The sequence below is a fragment of the Anticarsia gemmatalis genome, chromosome 4 (genome assembly GCF_050436995.1).
Source record: "Anticarsia gemmatalis isolate Benzon Research Colony breed Stoneville strain chromosome 4, ilAntGemm2 primary, whole genome shotgun sequence".
NCBI classification, from domain to species: domain Eukaryota; kingdom Metazoa; phylum Arthropoda; class Insecta; order Lepidoptera; family Erebidae; genus Anticarsia; species Anticarsia gemmatalis.
Window position 1 is genome coordinate 12323466 of NC_134748.1, and position 24261 is coordinate 12347726.

The 24261-nt window shown below is 33.6% G+C and overlaps 2 protein-coding genes across 7 annotated transcripts in view; both read right to left on the reverse strand.

The window, feature by feature from the left end:
* On the reverse strand, window positions 1–10763 carry LOC142972600 (tumor protein p63-regulated gene 1-like protein). Of its 5 annotated transcripts, none has more exons than XM_076113855.1 (6): window positions 10553–10763; window positions 9549–9759; window positions 8102–8278; window positions 6387–6524; window positions 5113–5246; window positions 1–4672 (listed from the first exon to the last, which is right to left on the reverse strand). In XM_076113855.1, exons 1-6 carry the CDS (start codon window positions 10668–10670, stop codon window positions 4464–4466), a joined length of 987 nt encoding a protein of 328 aa, XP_075969970.1. In that variant the 5' UTR covers window positions 10671–10763; the 3' UTR covers window positions 1–4463. The 5 variants fall into 5 exon arrangements, with proteins under 5 accessions (XP_075969970.1, XP_075969969.1, XP_075969967.1 ...); XM_076113854.1 differs by having other exon boundaries at window positions 6414–6524; window positions 10469–10763; XM_076113852.1 differs by having other exon boundaries at window positions 6402–6524; window positions 10469–10763.
* A 553-nt stretch (window positions 10764–11316) lies between these two features.
* The window catches only part of LOC142972601 (uncharacterized), a 60848-nt gene continuing 47903 nt past the window's right edge, over window positions 11317–24261 (reverse strand). Inside the window, exons 2-11 of one of the 2 annotated variants that reach the window (XM_076113857.1) lie at window positions 20302–20367; window positions 19008–19146; window positions 16229–16359; window positions 15590–15699; window positions 14913–15058; window positions 14121–14328; window positions 13727–13768; window positions 13600–13647; window positions 12769–12885; window positions 11317–12336 (exon numbers count right to left, since the gene is read on the reverse strand). In XM_076113857.1, the coding sequence (XP_075969972.1) occupies window positions 12219–12336; window positions 12769–12885; window positions 13600–13647; window positions 13727–13768; window positions 14121–14328; window positions 14913–15058; window positions 15590–15699; window positions 16229–16359; window positions 19008–19146; window positions 20302–20367 (1125 nt within the window). In that variant the 3' untranslated portion in view covers window positions 11317–12218. The remainder of the gene's footprint in view (window positions 12337–12768; window positions 12886–13599; window positions 13648–13726; window positions 13769–14120; window positions 14329–14912; window positions 15059–15589; window positions 15700–16228; window positions 16360–19007; window positions 19147–20301; window positions 20368–24261) is intronic. The other variant, XM_076113858.1, reaches the window with a different exon arrangement.

Genomic DNA, 24261 nt, shown 5'->3' on the forward strand with positions numbered 1-24261 from the left:
TGCGATTCAAATATTATTTAATAGTTAAAGACAATGATAAACTTTGATGACAAGAGTCAGTATACATGACAGTACGTATTAACACAACATATATAACTATTTATAACATTATAATAAATAAATAAATACATACACTGTATTTTAACAAACAAAATATTTATTTAATATTTTTATAACTGTTGTAGGCCTGCAAAACTTAATAAAATTTAATTTAATGAGTGATTTTTAATTTAGTATACGTTATCGATATTTATAACCCGTTTCATGATTATCAAATAATACTTTCGAAACGTAGACGGTAATTTCTATACCAATAGTAACCTGCGGTCCTGTATGACAAGATGTATAGATGTAAATGAAGCAAAAGAACTTTGTAAGGATCGTAGCAAGTGGTGTTCTTCAGAGCCTGCCTACTCCCTATGAGAAGGCGTGGTTTTATTCATGTTTTATGTATCTTTATACTACTCATACTCGAATTTAACGATAACGCCCGTCCCGTAGTCCACAGAGTGGTGTTAATTCTTCCTTATAAATGAGGCTGTATACGCAAAAATATCTTTTTAAATCAGACTAGCAGTTTCTGACACTATAACATCCAAACAAACATCCTCTTCTGCTTTATTATTTAGATATAGATTCTATAATAACATCACGACCGCTATTTTCCATAGGGTTAAGTAGATAAGTAATCATACAGCAGCTACCTACGTATTTGATAATACTAAAACGGGCGTCATTGAGATAATACACAAACGATGTAACTCTTTATTTAACTTGACAACAAGATAATGGCGGAATAAATCACAAAAACATATTATTATGTAATTCAGTTATTTATAAAATAAACTTTTGCAGATTTTAATGGTACTTTTCGAAGATTTTTAAGATTAATACTTTGTAGATGTACATGACCAGCCTACCCACATGGGTATACAGCGTAATATTATCTGTATTGCCTATTCGTAACCATGCATTTTACCTGAGACCGTTTGACGTTTCGGCGCAGTTTACACATACGAAACATTAAAGAATCCGAGGTAAAATGCTTGACTGAGTTGATTCTCATATAATATTAGAAATTATACCTGCAACGCGAAACTTTAAGCATATTATTATATATGTACTATTAGGTACATTATTAAAGCCCAAAAAGTGCATTTCAGGATTTATTTTATAGCTCAGATAAAATAACTTAAGTTTTACTTATTTTGGTGACAGAATAATGTCTTTATTTTCACAATATATCAGGTTCCAATTCCGATACGTTTATTTCACTGTTACTCACAAATGTTTACATTTTAATGTGAAGTCTTGAACATATTTCAATATGACTAGCGAATGACAAAAAATAACTATATGAAAATAGTTCCACACAATTTAAACATGATTATCATTAATATAATAATTAAATTTATTTACATAAATATACATAACATTGCTACAATATTTGGAAGCATATTGTACATAATAAACCCACTGCTGGGCAAGGATCCCACAAATCACTTAAATAATACTACATAACTAAATGCTACATATAGAGAGTAAATGTATTTGGAAACACAAAAAGAGCTTTGACCGTCACTAGTAAAATTTAAAACGATCAACTATACTATAATGAAAAATATTTAACAAACAGTGACAGTAAAATTCAACATAAGTTAGAAATATAATTTAATAACTTATAAAATTATTAAAAGGGCCAGTTTCACAGCTTAAAGATGTTTATCAGATAACATATCCAATAGATAAAGTGACAGCAAATTTATAAAAACTACTGTCAATTCTGTCTGGTAAGCTATCTAACGGTTAATCAGAAGTGGTGGAACATACAATATTAAATTTAGACATTTATTTATACTTACTAATAATAATAAGTACACATTTATCAATTCACCCGGCTTACAATAAAATTTTAGCACAATTTAAACACAAATCAATAAATTGTTTTTGAGCAAAGCACACATTAGCTTGTGAATTGGACAATTAAAAACTTAATATGCTGTGTTAATTATTTTCAATTAATAATCTCAGATAATAAAACTATAAACTTAGTTACCATAACTTAAATAGATATTATATAAATCAAAACAGTATTAGATACCAACCTACTCTCAAAGAAAGTATTTCAATTCAGAAGCAGTTTCAAACGTCTAGATGTACATATTTAAAATAATTTTAGGAACATATCTTTTTTTAATTTATTTATTGAAACTAGTGCTTTGTATACTCATCATATTTGAAGTTAATAGACATAATATTTTTACTTCATACCTGAACAAACCATCATCTTCTGATCCCCTTATATTCTTCATCAACTTTAAAAGTTTAACACATATTCCTATATACGATTAGTATTATATTTTAATCTATAATTGATTGCAAAAGCTACATTCACTATTAATTCCTGTCCAAGGTAATTCCAACTTTTATATTTAACTACAACCTGGTAACTATTAGGGCCAGTAATCACAACTTATAAGTGTCAGATACCCAATCCAAGAGAGATAATGACAGCATATGAATACTGTCAAAATTTCACCAGAATATATATATGATACTTATTTAGATGTGATGAAATTGGCTATTAATCTCATATTTATAATACTTTTTGAAAAATCAACAATTCAACAACATAATTATCGAAATAAACTATAACAATATTAGGAAATAATTTAAAATACTTATAAACAAATCTACAACAAACATCTAGCTAACTAATTTCAATGTATTACTTATAAAATTATCACAATATATTTAATTAAATAAATCTATCCGCCGTAAGCTACAATAAGCATAACATTGGCAAGAAAACACAGCCAACTTAGTTAATTATTTCTTTGTAGGCAACACTGACGATAGACAATCTCTGCACTTTTTAAAGTTCCATTTGTATCTATAGACACGATTATCTGACAAATTACTTGCACACTCGAATATTAAAACATTTTTTATGGGCGGGCATTACATGTACCAAAGAAACTACTTATCAAATATTTATGTCGATGTGTAAATGACATTTTTAAAAACAATTACATTTTTACAAACACACAGATTAAAAACAAAGAATGTGCAAATGGAACATGCTGCACATAAACTGCGCTTAGCTTTACTGTGGAAAGTTAAAATTAAGTAATAACACCCATGTCAGGCGTCACGACAAACGCCTGCCAAGAACTGTTCATAAATTTAACTTGCATTTCGTTTTACATAGGACGTTAGGATAGTATCGTCAGTTGTAAACCTTAAAGAAAAGCTATCATATACTTCCAAAGATATTTAATTATTTATACAACAAGGCTAAGAGCACAATATTAAGTACTTTACAAACTCTGTTGCGCTCGACATAAAACTATACATATTTTCTTCTTGCATCTAGCCTCTAGCATCAAACGGTAAAAACACATGAATGAGACAGATGGAAAAATGCAGGCCGTTTTTTATTACATCCAAGAAATCGCGATTAAGCTAAGGCTTTTTTATTTAAGTTATATTAAGTACCACTGAAAACACAACGAAAATCACTGCTCTAGACTTTTGCCGCGATCAAATTATAAGATAATAAGTATAATTTATTAACGTACATTGCCCATAGTTATTTTTAAGGCGTTGCGGGGTGTAAAAATAAATTGACAAATATATATATATATATATCAGACGTGAACCGAGAACACAGTTTTCATATTCTAAGATTTATTTCGATCTGCTCTTATAGTTCTTCACACATTCTTATATTTTAAAGCCGGTTATCTTTTGGCAAGTTTAGTGGTAGTAAATATAACTTATAAATTAGTTCTTAAACAAATATAACAATATGAAAACCACAACAAAGTTCTTTAATATAAATATTTTTAAACGTAACATCGTTCCAGCCTTTTTCGTTTATCTATCGCCGTAGTCAACATACGTGGCTTGAAACTGTATTTATATTATACAAGAATGTATAATAATAAAGTAAAATAATTTGGCAGGGATAGCGAGTAACTTTCTTTGGCCTCTACTTACCATCATAAGAATAAAGAGTGATTTTATGTATTTAGATACTTAGTTCTCACAATATAATCTAGATGTCGCTAGTAGATTCAGAATAATACAGTTTCATTTATTGACCAACAGATGGCGTTAGTAACAGAACTACTTTGGCTAGCTTATTTCTTTTAATTACACACAATACATAGCCTGCAAATAGCTTCTCTCTTCAATACAATCTTGTATAATATAAACACAGCTTTTAGGCTGCTGCAGACCAAATACGTGCGGGTGTATACGTGCACGCAACACACAGGTGTACTTAATGTACAATATTCAACCACAGCGTGAAACGCATACGTCTCGCATACGTCACGTACCCGTCACGCACACGTCACGCGCACGCATCCAGTACACAGCGGCCTATACGACAATAACCACTATCGTATATCACCAGTATAGTATTATATTTCGTACCTCATTGCTACTCCCTACAGTTAGAAGCTGAACTTCCCTCTGACCTTGAAGAAGCCCATGCCGGTCTTATTGTGGAGCAGTGACGTCACACCCACGTAGCTCTGGATCACGATGGGCGAGTGGTGGATGCAGCAGGCCGATGACGTCATAGCTTCGATGGCACGCTGTAGCTTGACCGCGAAGGTCTCCATGTCGTATGTTGATTTCTCTTCTACGTCGTCGTCTGAAACTAGAAAGATGGCAGAAAATCAATGTTATGAAGTGTTTTTAAATACAAATCTAAAAAAGAAAATCTTTTAGCTCGCTTGCTATTATAGGGGACTAACACAATGGACATCGAAAAATAAGTATAAGTATAATGATATCTATCAACATCTTTGGTTACAAAAGGCGTAAAGTTATAAATAAAATAATATCACTGAAAAAGTCAGTAGGGTACTATTTGAAGAAAAAAGTCCCACAGAAGTAAGTTAAAGAGGAATTAAAAAAAAATAACCTTAACAAAATCTTGGACAATAAAGTTAATTTTAATTTTGTACACTGATCTAATTCTGCCAAAAGTCAATAGTTTCTAATACATTAAATACAGAATGCTCATAATTTCAAGAAATATACTTCAATTTCATACAAAAATAAGATACCTCTCAGATCTCTAGTCGTAAGTATTACCTTTATGCCAGAAGATAGGGTGCGAGGCAAAGGTGAGGAATGGCACATCCTGGCTGAACGGATTCCACACAGTCTTCAACGGTAAGGGCTCTCCTTTATTCCACATAAGGCGCACGCCGCGAAGATGTCGCTCCCTGGAATGTTGTATAAACATTCACCATAGCATTATAATTAAAGACTATATATTATATGTATATCAAATTAGAATAGAAATATACGGTTTTATTCTTAAGAATGGAGTATAGACTACAACAATTTAATTGGTTACTTGACTACCAAGTCAGATTAGCTACTATTTATTAAATATCAAAAACACATTTCAATATAGAAATACGGTGTAGTGACATCACAGTTTCGTATTTTTGTTGGTATCAAATGAGTCCCAAATGAAATGTTTCACTCTGTAATAATTACAATTTCACCATTATTTACGAAAAAAATTACAGAGCATGTCCATTTTAGATGAAACTTTTACGAGTACATATTTAATATTTTTCGTAAACCAGTCAACTACCCAATTATGTTAGTTGAAATAATATAAAGTTAGCTTTTTTATTTTTATGTTGAAAAGAAAGACTACGAAAAATACTATTTTAAATAATATTTTTTATAACTTATTTATCTCTTTTCTTGGAATAATTTGTAACTTATTAGTGTTAATATGTAGATAATGTTACTATGTTGTAGTTACAAAATAACAGATAGTAAATATGTATAATTCAACTACGTTTTGGTTCAGCTATCGTTATTTACTACACAGTATCTTGGTTTCAAAATAACCCAACTAATGTACGCTACAAAGTATGTATGGATATGACATTGTATTATCAAAACGAATGTACCAATTAATGACCTAAGAGTATACTATTTAAATGTATACAACCCTATAAATTGTAGTTACATAATTATAATAAATTGTTATATAGTTATATATGGATTATGCTTAATGAAATGTGCAACAAAAATATGTACATGGATATTACATAATTTAAACTATTAACAAAAACAAGCTTAGAACCGTTATAGAAGATGAAAATTTACAAAGCTAAGAACAAAATATTAGTAGGAGTTTTACATAATGAAAGTTATTTACCAACTGACAACATTACATCAACCTCTATGAACATCCTTTAAAAAAAAACCTAAAATTTTCAGTTTATCAACACCCAATCATGCAATATTAAACAGCTTTACAACAAAATTAATTCTAGAAAGAGCTAATGAACTAAAGAGAACAAGCTAGTATAAGTGTATCCTACAGCAACTGAAAGTACCTAGGTTCAAAATACTTGGGATCGAACAGTTTGCTGGCCTGGTGGTCGAAGTCCTCGGCGCTGGGCCGGCGACACAGGCGGTCTATCACGCAGTCCTTCACGACCGTCGTCACGCCGGACGCGATGCCGTTTAAACGACTGTATATCAACCGATGTGTGAGTAAATCCCGGTTTCTGAGGTACATTTAGCGGTAGTTAATCTATTCAATAACGTTTAAACTCATATAAAAATAACGCTATTGAATAGATAAACTACCGTTAAATGTATTCAGAAACCGGGCGTAAGACCGTTTGGAAACAATGCAACATAAATCTTCGATACGCGACGTAATTTGTGTCTATTAATTAATAGATAACTAGCAACTTCGGCTTCGCCTGGCCTAAAAAGTCTTTACACATAAATTATTAATTATTATTGTTATTATTTCATTTAAAAGACAACTCCCTCACTAAGAATAACTCTTGTGTTGCGGGGACTTTTACAAAGACACAAACAACGGACACAAAGTACAACTAGATCCGAAAGAATTACAAACAATAATTGTTCCGCGTGGGAATCGAACGATCTCCCGGCGCAATGGCAGCAGCGTGGCGACTTTAACCACTACGCCACAGAGACAGTCAAAGAGTCCTATAACTATTAAAAACCGGATCAAAATCCGTTGCGTAGTTTTAAAGATCATACATAGGGAGTAGAGAGAGACAGTAGAAAGCTTCTTTGTTTTGTACTATGCAGTGTTTCTACAAATGTTGGCGCAACATGTCCCTGTGACCTATTTGAGTTACACCCGGTTTCTGAGGTATATTTAGCGGTAGTTTATTTCTTCAATAGTGTATGTCGCGTGGACACAAAAAAATCGTTGCGTATCGGAGATTTGTGTTGCGTTGTGTATGATGAGGCCTATATGATACATATTGAATATTGATATACTTATGTTTATTTTGAAGTCAGGGCTTTTTTGTACTTAAATTTCACATTAACATAAAAACTCAAAATAAACATTAGACAATCGAGCATTTACGATATTCCTGAATCATTAATTATTTACTGCTATAGAGTTAGAAATATATCAGAAACCTGTTTACAAAGTCAACAAGTGGCTACATGCCAGACTTCAAAATAAACAATAAATATATAAACATACATAATAATTATAATAACATTGGCATGTAAATAGACATAAATAAAAATGTTTTACAAACGAGATGTTTTGAACTAGATAAATAGGTACAAAATATACACATATGTGAATTTTTTACAGTTTTCCGTATTTTTTATTGATCCAATCATTATGGGTTGTAAAATAATTAATAATGAATTAGTATTAATTGTGTTTGTATATTATATAAACTAGGACTAATATTTGTTTCGATTTTCCTTATAGCACTGAGCTTTGTCCAATCCTGACCACAGACAACACTGTGTATTTTTAACTGAGCAAGAATATTTCTAGCCTATACCTACCTATTGTCTGATTGTCTCAGAATATTTGTTGTGATATTAATTCATATTCAACAAGTACACAAGTAAATCTGTCTATTTTGCTTTCACGAGTAAACAGTTGCATCTATTTCAATAACATTTTCAGGTCGCGAAAGTACCTACGTTACAAACATACGTTATAAGAGCAATGAGAAACTTTCTTTTCCATAAAAATGCCCCAAAACAAATTTTTAAGTATAACTACAAAATAAAATCCATAAAAGACACTTACGGTACTAAAGAAGATGGTGGGTAGACCAGTTCTCCAATCACGATGGTGTCCAGGTCATCCAGGTATGTCTTCTTGAAGTCCAACTGCTTCATAGCAATGAAGTCATACTTTATAGTCATCACCAGCCTTGACGTGAGCAACACAATCCTTTCCTTTTCATTGTCCCATAATGTTATCCTGCAGAAAAAATTTTAACTTGAATTAGAGTTAAGTACTTCTGTAGTCTTTGATTAAGTCTTGTGTAAAAGAGACAGATCCAGAGAAGAAGGCTTTGGGTGTTAGGAGGCATGTGACCCCCCAAAACATCATCAAAACCTCAAATACAACTGCTAGAGCACATTTCTTAAAATATGTAAGATTAGAAACTATTATCTATGGATCATACAAGATTATCTATACTAATCTATACTAATATTATAAAGCTGAAGAGTTTGTTTGTTTGTTTGTTTGTTTGTTTGAACGCGCTAATCTCGGGAACTACTGGTCCGATTTGAAAAATTCTTTCAGTGTTAGATAGCCCATTTATCGAGGAAGGCTATAGGCTATATATCATCACGCTACGACCAATAGGAGCAGAGTAACAGGGAAAAATGTTACAAAAACGGGGAAAATTTTGACCCATTCTCTCTTATGTGACGCAAGCGAAGTTGCGCAGATCAGCTAGTATTTTATATGTGCTAATATTGTTAATGACAGGACAAAACAAATTTATACCAATTTCTGATCAGGGTTTAAAAAGCATGTTAATCTGTTTGTTATATAAATCATGGAAGACAAAGTTTAATAGTTATGATGTTATAGCCATTCTATCACACCTGTATTTCTATAACTGGGCCAGGTGCAGGTACATACATACAATGGAATATTATTTCATAGTTATTGTTACTAATTATAGCAGACAAATGGTTGGATCAATATATTAATTTTATAATGCTATTGATTGTTTTCATAATGTATCAAAAAATGACACAATAAATAGTTATCAGTACCCACTGAAATATTATCTAGATTGTTATAAGCCCTAGCTTATAGCTCAATCACCTTTTGTTATGAAATTACATGGTGAATTCTGCTAATTAAAAAGATTCCTGAAGGGCAAAGATAATATTGTGATATTATGTATGTACTATGTAGATAAGCCCAAAAATAATTTATCACAAATAAGGGCTCCTTGACAGTTACAAAAATATTACTGTTGAATTTCTTAGCTGCTATAAAAGCATAATATGACTCTTCAAGAAAAAAAACCAATACATAATAGATATTTGTACCTTTTATAATAAATCAATAAATTTAACACATTAATGTCCCACTCCAAGGGTCTCCTTCCATAATGATATCTTAAAATTGCAATAAACATATTGAGAGTAACTTATTAAGACAGATAAAAAAGGACCCATGGATGATAGAAATATTAAACAAAATTTTAATGAACTACTGCACTCACTCAGTAAGCAACCAGGACCCCAAGTAGACTCCATCTTCAGGGAACAGGAGTGCAGTGATGCACTCTTGGATGGCAGTCTCCACGACTCCTTTGCGGAAGGTGAAGAAGTCCTTGATATTCTCCTTGTCAAACGGCACATCGTACCGAGGGAACACCTGGTTCTCAGCTGTTGGTGCCGCTGCAGTTGTCTGCTGCTCTTCTGTTCTGGCATCTGGAGTTATATGGAATGATATGAATGATGTAAGGTATGATATTTTGAAGAGTGAATGTGTAAGTAAAATTTTTGTTACTTTGGTTATATAGATTGTTAGTACTCAGGCATTTTTGCATGAGTTATAAAACATACAAAAAATTAAGGTAGCATGTATAGGTACCTACATATGAAACAGTTTTTTCTAAATTGATATTGAAATACCTATGTGGATCAATGTTGTTGATGTCTTATCAATAATCACATAAAAATGAAAAATGTGTTTTTTTACAGATCCAAAATAAAGAGTGGTACATTTTGTGAGAATTTAGGTACAGATGATAGTTGAAGACTTAGCAATGATAAATTAGTGATAACAAAGATAGCTTCACAAAGTCATATTTGTATGAATGTGGAATAAGCATGCCTTAGATGATTCAATACTGGCATAAAGAAATGCATAATAAAATTTTTACGATTAAATTTATGAGAAATTATTTTTAATTGAACTTCAAAACATGATGGATAAGGATTTAATGCTGGGTATAATACAAAGCACACAAACACATTCTACAGGCCTAACGACAGGCTATAAAGGTCAAAGCTATACATAACAAGCGACTGATTCTCTTGAATATATTAATTAAGCGTAATAAAAAATCATACTTGCTAATTCATGAATAATAACGGTAGAGAACAATATTGCAACAGCATATTATAAAAATAATACCGGCAAAGGAGGACGTGGAAGAAGTCAAAGAATCAGCACCAGATAACACCGAGGGGTTAGCATTATTCGGAGGTTTTCTTCTACCTGGCTGTTCCGTAGTTTGAGTGCGATTATTTTCTGAACTCTCAGGTACCACAGTCTCCGTCGACAGCTGCAAAGTGCCGCCACGAAACTCCAAATCTTCATCCAATAAATCACTCATAGTGCGTTTATCTAGCTTTATTTAATCCAAACACTGTTTTTATGTATATTTTTAATTACTTTGCGTAAATAATAATCGACCGACTGATAAGCGACGTCAATGTCATACGCGTTCCGTTTCACGGGAGAGTATTGACTTACGTTGCAAGTTTTGATTAATATATTCTTGTGTATATTATTAACATTATAATTTTAATAAGGTAAAGATAATAAAAGATTTAAATAAACATAACATGAATATAAATGTATTTAAAAATATATATGATCAAAAGTTATCGTTAACGGATTTAATTATTTTTTTCGTGATGCGGTTATCTTTCATATCTTTGCGTAATGCAGAGATTATTACGTCAGGCGCATACAACGAGATGAGGAATAAAACTAAGTAGGTAGGTACTTACTGTGATTAGAACAGTAACTAGTAAGTACCTTTAATTTAAGGAAATTCTATTGCTGGTTTTTAACCAATCTTACAAGCCCTTAAAAGGCTTAAAGGAATACTCCGAACGAACCTGCTACGATATCTGAGGTTTTAATAAGCACTAATAATTGAACAATACTTTTTTGGGGCACTCGGGAACAGGTGAATAGGAATAGGAATGTGTTAAAATCAGATAATATTGTACATCGGAAAATTAAAACTGCAATTAATATTACGAGTATTTTATTTTACAAAAATATTGGAAAACTAAACACAAAAGATATCTTTTACAACTTACTACCTATACTATTTCTGGCACGTGTCGTAAGTATAATAAGTATGGCAATTTTTGTTTAAGAAACCGGTAATTGTTGAATAAAATTACTATTTTTGCTTAATATGTCGAAATTGCACTTAAATAATATCCTAGAAACTGTACATTGTAGTATTAAAAAGATCAATAATATATACATAGGTTTATAGATAAAAAATATACTATACAATAGGCGAAATTAATCAGTGATTGCTACACCGAACACGAAAAATAAAAAATAATCGTAAATTTTCTACTCAAAACAACCATATAAGTAAGTAGATGAGTTGAAAACAATGAAATAATATTTTTTTAAGAATTCCCCGAAATCCCCAATTATTTAAAAAGTACCTAACCCTCAAACGCTAACGCAGGGATTCAAATGTCAATAATTGCTGTCAATCACTCAGCTGTCAAATTATTTCTGACAAGTGAGGGATTCAACCAGCGATACAATATTTATATATTGCTTATATAATATACAGAAGATCCTATTTAATAAATTGATTTTAATATTATACAAGTGTATTAACACACAAGCTACTTTCTTAACTTTTTGTATCTGAAGGTTCACTATCGTATTTAACGATGAAAAGAAACTAGAAAAATTGATTCTGATCACCTGTTTTTCTTTCAATTCGTATTTTGTTTATTCCCTAAATATAATTGTATAAAAAAATCTTGCTATAACATTTTTGCAAGGCGCTCTAATATACCAGAGTTAATTTCGTCAATGTTTTATTACTTTGATTAATGAATTATTTAATTTTGTATTTGACAATGGTTTAGAAAGTAGCTGGTCTTCTCAAAGTGTCCTAGTAGCAATGGCAGCGGTTGGCGGGGCAGTGTGGTGGGTACACGATGCACTGGTCCATGCAGTACACGTCTGCGCCTTCTCGACCTTCCAGCTCACCGATGGCTTCACATGTGTTCCTGGAAACAGACAAGCATAGGTATTGCGTTATTTTCTCTAATCTAATCTAATCTATCTAATAAAAGATGGGTAAGCAATATTGAGTACTTTGGATTTGATTTTCTTTCTCTATCTAAAGCAGGGGTTCCCAACCTTTTCTTAGTCCGGGACCACTTTTATATTATTCTTGTTAGCAGGTACCAGTATGTAAGTATATTAAAAATAAAGTGAAATAATCACACTATGAATTATATATTTTAAAATCATTCCCTGACCATATTTTGACTTCCTCGGACCACTGGGACCACTGGTCTAAAGTTTATATCTAAGTTTATATTATGCAGATCTAAGATTTCTACGAGTATGATGAAAATCAGAGCTCAGCTTGTTGACTTCAAGTTCTACTGAAGATTCACGGTAAAAAGTCGTCAATTTTGAGTAGGATTACTTACGGGCAAGTACAAAGATCTTCAGGACAGTTAGGTGGATACCGAAGACAGTTGGTTTGACACCAGCTCAGCATGCCTGGGAGCTTCCGATACGCGCGAGTTGGCACACACACTTGATCCCTGAAATTTAATGCACGTAGATATTAGACATAGCCTAAATTAGTTAGAAAACTTCTGGCACTTTATGTACAGCCGAGTAATATGGAATAATATGATATGTGACGTTATACTAGAAACTATTTCGTTAAAACTCGTTTTTATTAACTTAAATGATTCTACGTCATGTACCCAAAATAGCACTGAAGATGGTTACTTTCTAGATAATTGTATTTCTAAGTTTGTTTTTTTTACTTTTAAGGGCCAATGTCTGCAATTTTTATAGTTTCTAATACACCGTTGAAACATCTTGCACTACATTGACAGGTCTAAAACGAAGCATTCACAAATCAAACTAAAACAGGTATAATACAGAGGGGCTTCTACATTCACGCATTACAGTCATGTTAGTCACAACTAATACTTTATTTACACAACTTACCCCCGATTTCTGAGGTACATTTAACGGTAGTTTATCTATTCAATACGGTCAAAACAGAAAAAAAACGCTATTGAATAGATAAACTACCACTATCAGAAACCGGGGGTTATTATACACATTTAAATATTTTACATTAAGAATAGGGATTGATAGTTTGTTAGTTACGACACAATTTTGTACAATACACTACGCATTAACAACATATTATAACATCAGGAGAGGTGAAAGTTTATTCACAAAGGCACCACCACGACGATAGCCATTACCTTTAACATAACAAGGGCATGACAATATACCTAATAATCTGTGGAACTATGGCCTCTGTATCTGTATCAATATCGTTGCTGAAAGAAAACGATCAATATTATAACGCAAGTTAATGACAATGAACATGTAATTTTTTACAACATATACGTGTTTTACCTAATAATGTACTGTCCCAAACGTATTCTCATCAGTTTTTCTCTGAAAATATTAAGCCAGAATACATAGAGTACTTATATATATATGTTTATAAATGACACATAAAAGTATAGTGATGGAGATACACATAATAAGTGTGGACATGAATGGTACATATTAGGTCGGGGAAAAAGTCTTTTCGCATTATAGTACGTATGAACTTGTAATACAATCTCTTTGGCTTCAAGAATCACAAATGAGTACACGGTTCATTAGGTTTCTTTCAGTGAGCTCGTGACCCTAATATCGAGCTTTTTTGTGTAGAGAAAAGATTTTATTACAAGTTCATACATACTATAATGCGAAAATACTTTTTCCCCGACCTAATACACTGACAAATCGTTGTAGTTCTCACCTGACGACTAGTGGGTATACGTTCTTGGGCATGTTATAGTCTCTGTAGTAAAGAAGGAAGGGATAGTCTCTCCTGAAGTCGCCGGCGAAGGCTGGTGGTAGACCTCCGGTGCTGGTGACCACGCTGACGTCAGCACAGTTCCTGAACGTCTCTGATCGACCACAACCTACTGCTTCCGTTCCGTTCGAGCATATTCCCCACATATTACCTGAAGAGACAGTCAATCCATCAAAGTCATGTCCTCCTAGCCGATATCCGGCAACGGCGGTCAGTTTCATCGAAACTGGCCATCTGTGCAGGACTTTGTTTATAGTGTCCGAGTGTGTGCACAATACACAGGTACACTCTCATAGCCCGATGGGACAGATAACCCACACGACCAATGAGGGGTCAGGCGCAGGAATTATAGGCTTATGTGCTCTCCGAGGCACGAAGGTCTCTGACCTTAACTTCCTGACTCCGGGCAATCTTTGAAAAATTCTTAACAGAAAATACTTTTTGGCCCGACCCAGGATTCGAACCCGAGACCTCTTGCGCGGCAGTCACATACACACCGAGGCAGTAAAACTACTACTTACACCATTTACGAGTTCTATAGGATTTGGTACTGGCAGCTGATGCCTAAAGTATGCCTATGGGCTAAAGACTACTAACCAAACATCATTATTTCTAGTCGATAATAATCAAAAACACATATAAATGCAAGCTCATTCCTAGCTCAATAACGAACAATGGTCTGGCATAACTCACTGATAGTCTATCAATATAAAAAACATCCTTTCTTTGTCTCACCAGTATAATAGGTCCATTGTAACACACACTGCGTGCACGTGATGTAGGGGGGAAGCCGCACCCTGTACCTGAAGATTTCCTTCTTGGCTGTATCTAGGGGGATGAGAAACCTGTCTTCTCGAGTCTCGGAAATGTACAGCGGGTACCTGTCATTAGATAGAAAATTAACTTTAAGTACATGAACAGAAATAGAATATGTATATGAATTTTTATTCTTCTTTGCTATTGTATGGTTTGTATTAGTTGACAAAATAATTAACTATTAGTCATTTCAAATTTAAAATTCAATGCTCAAAAGTGGCATAAGACTACTTAAACCATATTATTTGTGACAAAATAATATATTAACCGTCGCGCATCCAAAGCCTTAAAATAATGCCTTAGAAAGAAAATCCTGTGTTTGATAAATATATGTATACTTTATATTATAAAAATGAAGAGTTTGTTTGTTTGAACGCGCTAATTTCAGGAACTACTGGTCCGATTTGAAAAATTCTTTCAGTTTTAGATAGCTCTCTTATCAAGAAAGGCTATAGGCTATATATCATCACGCTACGACCAATAGAAGCAGAGTACCAAAAAAACATGTTACACAAACGGGAGAAATTATGGCCCATTCTCTCTTATGTGACGCAAGCTAAGTTGCGCGGGTCAGCTAGTACATTATAATAACTGACCTGTCAAAGCACTCCTGTGTGGCCTCCTGTTTAGGATTGTTGTTCGGGCAGAGCTTCATAACGAACGTTCCAAGGTGGTTGGCAGTCAGCTCGACTTCCACTTCAATTTCCTGTCAAATTTCATTAGACACCTAACGATCGACTGATAATAATATCCACCGAAAGTTATATTAAGATTCGAAATTATGACGACAGTCGATCAATGCAAATATAAGAACAGAACAAGCTAAAAATAGTCATAGCTCAAACAACTTAAGTAAAGGTGGTTTTTAACAAAAATATAAAAGCATACTCTTCTTCTAATCGTATGGTTAGTGGTTAAAATAGGGTCAAAGTGGTTCAAGCCGCCCGAAGGCCTATGACGTGTTTAACGACTGTTATCTTAATTGACAACAACCGGGACCGACTTTTTACGTGCCCTCCGAAGCACGGAGACGCCCAGCTTAAATACCAGTAGGTATGCGGTCACCCATCTATAGTATGACCGCGTCAAAGTTTGCTTAGCCGCAGATCGTTTACCGACCAGTGAGCGCAACTGGCTATGGGCGCCTCTAATGTGTATAGTAATAGACTAGTTAAAAACCTAGCGTATGCGTATCAAAATTTAGATTATTACATGGTCTATAAGTGGGCACTAACCTGTCCAACGCTGTAATGCCTGGTGACGATGCCCTTACCGTACATGCCGCCGGCTTCATGAGGCCGAGGCTCTGACAGATGATGAGCGTCTCCACAGACTCCACATCTGCCGTCATTTTGCTCCCATTGAACTGAAAACACGAAAAAAACAATAGAATTTTTTTTAAATAAGACCTCGAACTTTTATGCGGCAATTATGAACGGCAATTTATGAACAAATTAAAAAGATAACAGTAACTTGACGGTTCAGTTGTCACCTCGCCGCAATAATCGCAGTACCGAGTGTGGTTGGTTCGAATTCCACCCAGGACAAAAAATTGTGTGATGAGCACGAGTATTTATTCTGAGCTAGGTTGTAAATTTATCTATACATATAAGTACTTATGTATTTAGAAGTATATAAGTATGTTTATCAGTTATCTGGTTACCATAGTACAAGCTCTGCTTAGTTTGGAATCAGGTGAACGTGTGTGACTTTCCCCAAATATAAAAAAAAATGCATTAGGTCTAGAACTACTTGATGTATTCGAAGGTATGAAATGTATATACTTTTTGTAATGTATACTTGCAATAAACTATATTGAACTTTAGTAAATTAAGGGATTATGTAAATACAAAATATTTTGGTATCATTGATATAAATGTCAAGATAATAATCTTGAAACGTTTAAACACGAATTTTATTGATTTACCTAAACCTATCTATGTTAGAAATAGTCCTAATAAATTATCATTACAGTTTGATAATTTGCCAACATTTATTAATGCCATTCAATATATTAAAGAGGAATTTATTTGACAACCAATTTTTATTTTATTTTAGTATTAACTATTTGATAGGTCTAATATAAAATAAAATGGTTAGCAACCAAAGAAACATACTATTAGCTATTTAACCTTCGTTTCTGATCTCTACCTGAAGGCATGATTTTTCGTAGATGTGATTAGGTCGGAGAAAAAGTCTTTTCGCATTATACCTAGTATGTATAAACTTGTTATAAAATCTCTTTTGCTTCAAGAATCACAAATCAGTACATTTTTCATTTTCATTAGGTTTCTTTCAGCGAGCTCGTGAGGTACCCAAATATCGAGCTTTTTTGTGTAGAGGAAAGATTTTATTAAAAGTTCATACATACTATAATGCGAAAAGACTTTTTCCCCGACCTAATATGTTAACCTTTGTTGCAAAATCAAAGCATTTTAAAACCGAATCCCAAAACCCATCCCATACACATTGACGGTAAAACTTCACAGAACAATATATTCCGGATCTAACACAACCCAATAACCAGAGCCATTAGAAGGAATTTATTTGTTTACTTTCAACAATTGTAATACAGAATACAACTGAGACAAACGTGCCTCGCATTTGCTATTTTTTTATAAAATAGACTCCAACCTTGAAGGATACTAACGATAGTTCGACGAACTTAATTTTCCGCAAGTACATTGCCTCTTTGCATCATTAAAGGAATCAATAGAGTGGAAAAAAATATGTTCGCGTTTATTTGTAATGTAAGGCAAATGCCCCGACTAGAGGCTGATTGCGGATGTTCTTGCGTAATTAGAGATTATAAAATTTAAAAATAATTAGTTTTGACACTTTTGACAGTTGATTGACGTGAAATGTCAACAATGAATCGATTATAGCAAGAAGAAAAGAACTTGTTTGGCAAACAAGTGCTTTGCTGAGCACGGGCAAAATAAGTTTAAGCTCCAAATATTTATGGCATTGCTCAAATCCTGTAACATAGCAAGCGTGCGACTTATCACATATTATTATGTACTTAAATAGATCTCTACCATTGCATAGCTGTCTCAATTTTGTATGCATCAAATAGTTTTCGCAACTTAGCAATTATTTCCCATCATTCTGGTGTTGATTGAACATTAGCACAGCCCAATTAGATAAAAACCTCCTTTTTCAACAATGGGCGGGAACTGTAAAGTCGGCAGTAGACAAGCGACTTAATAACAGAGATTTACTAACATGATTGATTGACCAATGCGGAAGTGTTTGACCAATTTATTTTTTACTTCACTCGTAGATATAGATAACAAGACATCGGTAATAGCATTTAAAGTTTTATAAAAAGTGGCGCCGAAATAATTTGGATCGCGAAAAAGTCAATACAAAGACTTAGTAGATAAATAAAAGCCATTTTTTTCTGTAAACTTAAATCTTGGTAGGTACTATAGTCCAACAACTTAATAGAAAGCCTTTTGTGCAAGGTTCGCGGCCGACGAAGGTATACAAAATGTAGAATTTAGTACTCCACTGACGGCTTATGCAGCTGACGGTGGCCTATTTTGAACAGCTTCTTTATTTTGTAGCTACACAGAATTATTAATAATCATTTACATAAATCATGCATGCCAAGGCTCTCTACTAAGTTGTGGGACTTTATGAAAATTTAGATGAGTTTTTGCTCTGTTCGGAGTTTTAATTGATGTTAAGGGGAGGGCTAAAGAAGCATTAATCATTTTTCTATTTCTCGGAATTATAAAGCAAAAGTATTATGACAGTTAGACTAATTTAATCGGTGATTAATTGCGTTCTTAAACTAATCATTAGAGCAAGACAAAATAGAACTAACCTCTAACAGTTCCTAAAAGTCATATTAGTCAAGTAAAGTCCTAGAAACTAGCCAACGATATAACTATTTACTTATTCAAACCACTACATTTTATTTAAAGGAATCAATACCAAATGACTACTTACTATCATAGGATAAAGAATAGCATAATATTATTAAGGATGTTAATAAAATAACCGTACCTGCATACCCTCCACAGAACAGTTCATTGTCGTTATAATTGACAGGGTTGGGGAAACCGAACCGCCACATGGAGTTGCGAGCTGGAGGGTCCATCAGTCTCCCGTGACCCTCGGCCCCGCGGCGAGCACTGCCTAACATCTGAAACATAAATTAAGAGGATGACATACAACGTATTTAACAGCTAAAGGTAATAGGAGTCTATGTTTATTTGATAAAAGAATGGTCGAAAAGGCGGAAAAGGCTTTTGGTAATTTAAAATAGCACCTATGTACAGACGGAGTAGACGTTAAAGGCCAGAGATGGATTCCCAGACAGGGCTTTTCTGTCAGGTATCTATGACTCTATCGAGATTTATGTCGGAATTGATTAACGCATGCATAAATCTTTCAGGATTGCTCTTTATCATTACAAGAGTCGATTTCCAATAATTTTAACATATTTATTAGAGATCTAAAATTGAAATCCAGGCTGCAATTTCTTAGTATAATCTACCCGTAAAGATATATCTCATAAGCTTTTAATATAAACAACTACTTTAATTCGTCTTATCGTATTTATCAACTTGTAACGCATAATAATAGTCAATAAAAACCATGTACTCCTAATGAAATGTAATCAACTATCAAATATTCAGTGGAATAATTCAAACAAAAAACAAAGGCCAGCTATTAACATAATCGATACATAAACTAATATTAACTAATACGACTAGTATAGTCGTATTATTAGTGGTCTTTCGAGTTAGGTCAAGCACCTTGAACGACCTTCGTGGTACAATCGGCTTCCTTGCCGAAAACACGTTTCATGGTCAATTTTCTTGGTACATAATCTCCTTTTTGGGCTAGAATTTTGGTAGCCTTAGTTATATTGTATTCCGATGTAGTAACTTTATTTTTATCGATACATTTCCAAATGAGTTAGTTTTCAATTATAATATTAAAGAACTATAAAATCTAAACCACATCAAACGCTTTTGCGACACCAGAAAGTTTACATTAAAGGTAGACTCTGCTTAATTCCTGCAGTCACTACTTATCTACCTGCCTCTAATTAAGATAATATAGTCCGACAACTTAGTAAAGTGCCTTGGTCACTGTCGGGTGCATTAGCGTCCGGGTAAATGATGTTATCATTCTGAATTTTGTACACCTCCACTAGCTGCGAACTTTGGACGCAAGGCTGCCTACTAAGGGTTAGACTTTGATCTTAATGTGACCTTTTTAATCTCTATAAAACTGGTGATGTATGTAATAAAAGGCCTCAATCAATAATTGCAATCAATAATGACTTTACCTGTAGCAGAAATATCCAGTATGTGAGGAAAGAGGTCCCGCCAGACCTGTGCCTCCTCAGCTCCATCTACAACAAAACAAAAACACCTTTTATTATATTTACTCGTAACATTTTACGACTTTTATAGGCTCGTTAAAGGTACAAACAATGTAGCCATATAACTGAAAGGTATAAAATAATTTCTCATGCAATATTTTGAAGTTATTATTGGTCTCTTATTTCGAATTTACACATCAACCGCGTGCGTGCGCTCTTAGGCGTGATTTAATTAACAGTCCACAACGAGAGATCCCTGCTGAGATCCTTGAAATTAAGTAATATTCCTGTATTTAAAACTACCTTTAAAATTATACTTGAAAATTATATCTGACAAGTGGAAGTTCCCTGCCAAAGATAACTGTTTTTATATCATACTTATAATCTTTTAAAATCCTTTTGACAACTCAAGTTTATGAAAAGTAAATTAAAATTACTTGCAGGGACTTTTACCGTTATTGCAACGGTGCAAGGAACAAACTGGACTCGTAAAAAGAATAGATTATTGTAAATATTCTCTCAAAAGCAACGGTAAAAGCAGAAATGTGATAGCGAACGATCTGCAAGGTGTCTTTGTAATAAACACTCTTTTTATGGCTTTTCGTGAACATTAGTGTCAAGTGAACGAGTATCAAGGCAGATAAATGATAATTTATTTTTCAACCGACACTGGTCACAGTTTCCGAATTGATTATGGTGGAATTTTAAAAAAGTTTGTTTAAATCATGAATTGAAATGTCAATTGAGTGAGTTTATGTTGAAACGATGACTGACTAAAAAACTTGAGCACTTCGGCGTGAATAATGGCTTTCGTTTGGAGAAATTTCCCTGGCGTCGTTTGTATACTGGTTTATGGCAAAAACACCTGCGTTATTAGTAAATTAATCTGATTCATAGATAGCAGTCAGCTGTTAGATCTCTATCGTTGATGTTTTACACGATAATAATAAAAAAAACCGTTCATAAATATATTTTCCGCACTTCCTAACACGCATTCAAATAGAGTCGCAACCATAAACGATGAACAAAGAAAAGCAACCTTTGATTGAAAACTGGAACTAAAGATTAGTTGATTGCCTCCGTGGCGCAGGAGTTTAGGTCGCCCCGCCAATACCATAGCGTCGGGAGGTCGTGGGTTCGATTTCCAGACGGAACAATTACTTGTGCGATCAAATATTTTTTTCGGGTCTGGTCGTGCTTTGTGTCCGTTATTTGTATGTTTGTAAAAGTTGTCCCCGCGACACAAGATAAAATCGCAGTTATCTTTAAAAAAAAAAGTTTATAGAAGGATCCTTAGTAGGATTGGGTAAGGGATAAGTGATAGTATAATTGAAGGTTTAACTGATTCCTCTATGACTATAAAAGCTAATAGGAATGATAAAATATGGCAGTCAAACTTTAAGAGATATGGCAGCATAAACACCTTCAGAAAAAGCGCGCATACTCAAACAAATACGGAATGAATGAACTCTTAACAAATGCATAGTCAGACTGTTGACTTAAGAAGCCAATATTTACAGACATAGGCACTTCACTGACTTCTGAGTGCTTTATTTAATGGCACGTGCACAGTTCGACATATTATTATGTACGAAAATAAACAACTTGAAGTTTTGTTAAGTTGAGAGTCTAGAAAGTACTTATGGATTTTGCCATCTGCCCGTTCGACGTTTGATCATTTTTGTAACTAAATAGGCATTTAACAATGTAACTAAACTAATTACCCAATATGCTAACATTTTAAGATTTCTACGTTTTTAAATTATGAATATTGGATTAAAATTATGAATAGGTGTTAGTACCTACTTCTGCTTTGGCGCAATTATCTTTGATATTTCCGTGAAAATATTGCTATCGGAAATTACGTAATAAATCTCTTGACATCCAAAACATTGACTTTACAAAAACAACTATGTATTTTAGTTAGTTTTCAGCCCGTTCTGACTGACTCTTTTCTCTGAAAGCAAGTCATCAGAACAAAGACTCACCTCCGAAACTAAATTAGTCACCCGGTTTTACTCATAAACAGGGTTACCTACCGCGAAGCATTTGCATAGAATGGATAATTGAACAGTGACCTCAACGATCAAATACCAATTATAAATGACGCTAATTTAGCACTAAATCACCGAAATATAGAGTCGCGTTTTATTTGGCAATGTGATGAAGATGTGCGCGATTGTTTGTGGTGCAAGTTAGTAACTGTAAGCGATTAAGTATGTAAGTACTAAATTAACATTTTAATTATATTTCATTCCTAATAATATTCTATGTTTCTGGCGCAATATGTCTTGTTATGAGAAATTATCATAAATCTAACTACATACTATTTATGCAAAACGGTAAATGGTGGTAGACAGAGACCAAAGTATTCCACTTGCAACAATATCTGACCCCTATTACACGATTATAATTACACTAATGAAAAAATAATCGTATGAACAGCCCCTTTGCACACAGCTTATCTTCTTGAAAGGAATCTACCTTGCCATGGCGCTCAATATCGTCGAAATACCTCAGCAGCAGCATCATCGCGACGAAATAATCTGCGCTCAGATCTGAGGAATTCTTTTACCCCGGCTATACACGCACTATTTAACCACCTTTTCAAAACCTTTCTTCCTAGCATTCCAGAAAGTTCCCATGACCTTTTTGATGGTTGGTGTAGAACCGTTCATCCTAGCGTCCTCGAAATTTCCAGTTGTCCCCTCTCCCCCTCAGTTGTGACTACTGGGAATTTCTAGGACGCTAGGAAGAAAGGTAAAGATACCAAGCATCACAAAGGTCATGACTTGTCCCAAGTACTAAGCAGGCGGGCGTTGACAGAGCAGGCATTGTTCGTAGGCGTGTAGGTCAAGATCCTCGCGGCCTTGACAGCTGCTCACTGAGTGATGCGCACGCGCAATTATGCGTGATATACCTATTACGGGGAGCACATTATCTATTCCGACATGTGTACCGATAGATTATGGTTTTGATATGATTTAGATGTTTAGAAAGAAAGATTTGAACGTTTGTTTTAAAGTTAGGGTTTTAAATTTTTTTTTTTTTAGCTTAAAATGGTTGCTAATTGCTGTTTGGTAGTTAGAGTTCGTCGTAGAAGGTCTGTAGACCGGGAAGCTTAATTTTATAGGCAACAAAGAGTTAGATGTGTATATTAAAGTGAGTAAAGTTTAATTTCCATTTATTAGCAAGATTTTCCTCTATTACTCTATTAGGAGCTTTTTAGACTTGCTACGATAACAGAAAATACTTCTTCTATTAAATTTTTCAGGTAGTATCAGAACGTATACCAGTTATCTTTGTAAATAAACCCTTATCTTTATTAGAATTATTAGAACTTACCTTATTTCTTAGATAACGGGTTTGCCAGGATAGCATTATGTTGTCAGGTAAAGTGCTTTCTAAGGTGTTAACAGCCTGATAATGTTCCTGATAATGTTAGTAAATTTTCTAGAATATGTGATTATTAGCACCACTTAAATCGTCGCCGTCGAGAACATGATGATAATTACGAGGTAAAAATATTATTGGAGGGCTGAAATAAGTATACCATTCTCTCTAAACTTATTGTCGGTAATAGTATGATATACATATAGACAAGTTGCCGGTTTTACCACGTCTGAATAAGAGTCCGTTATGTAAATCTAGTAGAATTTCAATAGATTTGTCGTACATTTGCCTCACTTTGTGTTTTGGCTCGATTATTCTACACTTATTCTTAAGCTGAAATTGGTGCACAAACGTGTAAGTAATCATATTTTTATTTTGTCGATTGAGTATAAGTCTTAAATAAGGACCTGTTAATATGTATTTAGCTTGTATACTACAAAAATTGGTCTTATAATACTTGTGTATAAAACTGAATGAAAGATTTAATTCAATAAATAAGCATAAGCTTTAAGATTTGTACCGTTTCGTTTT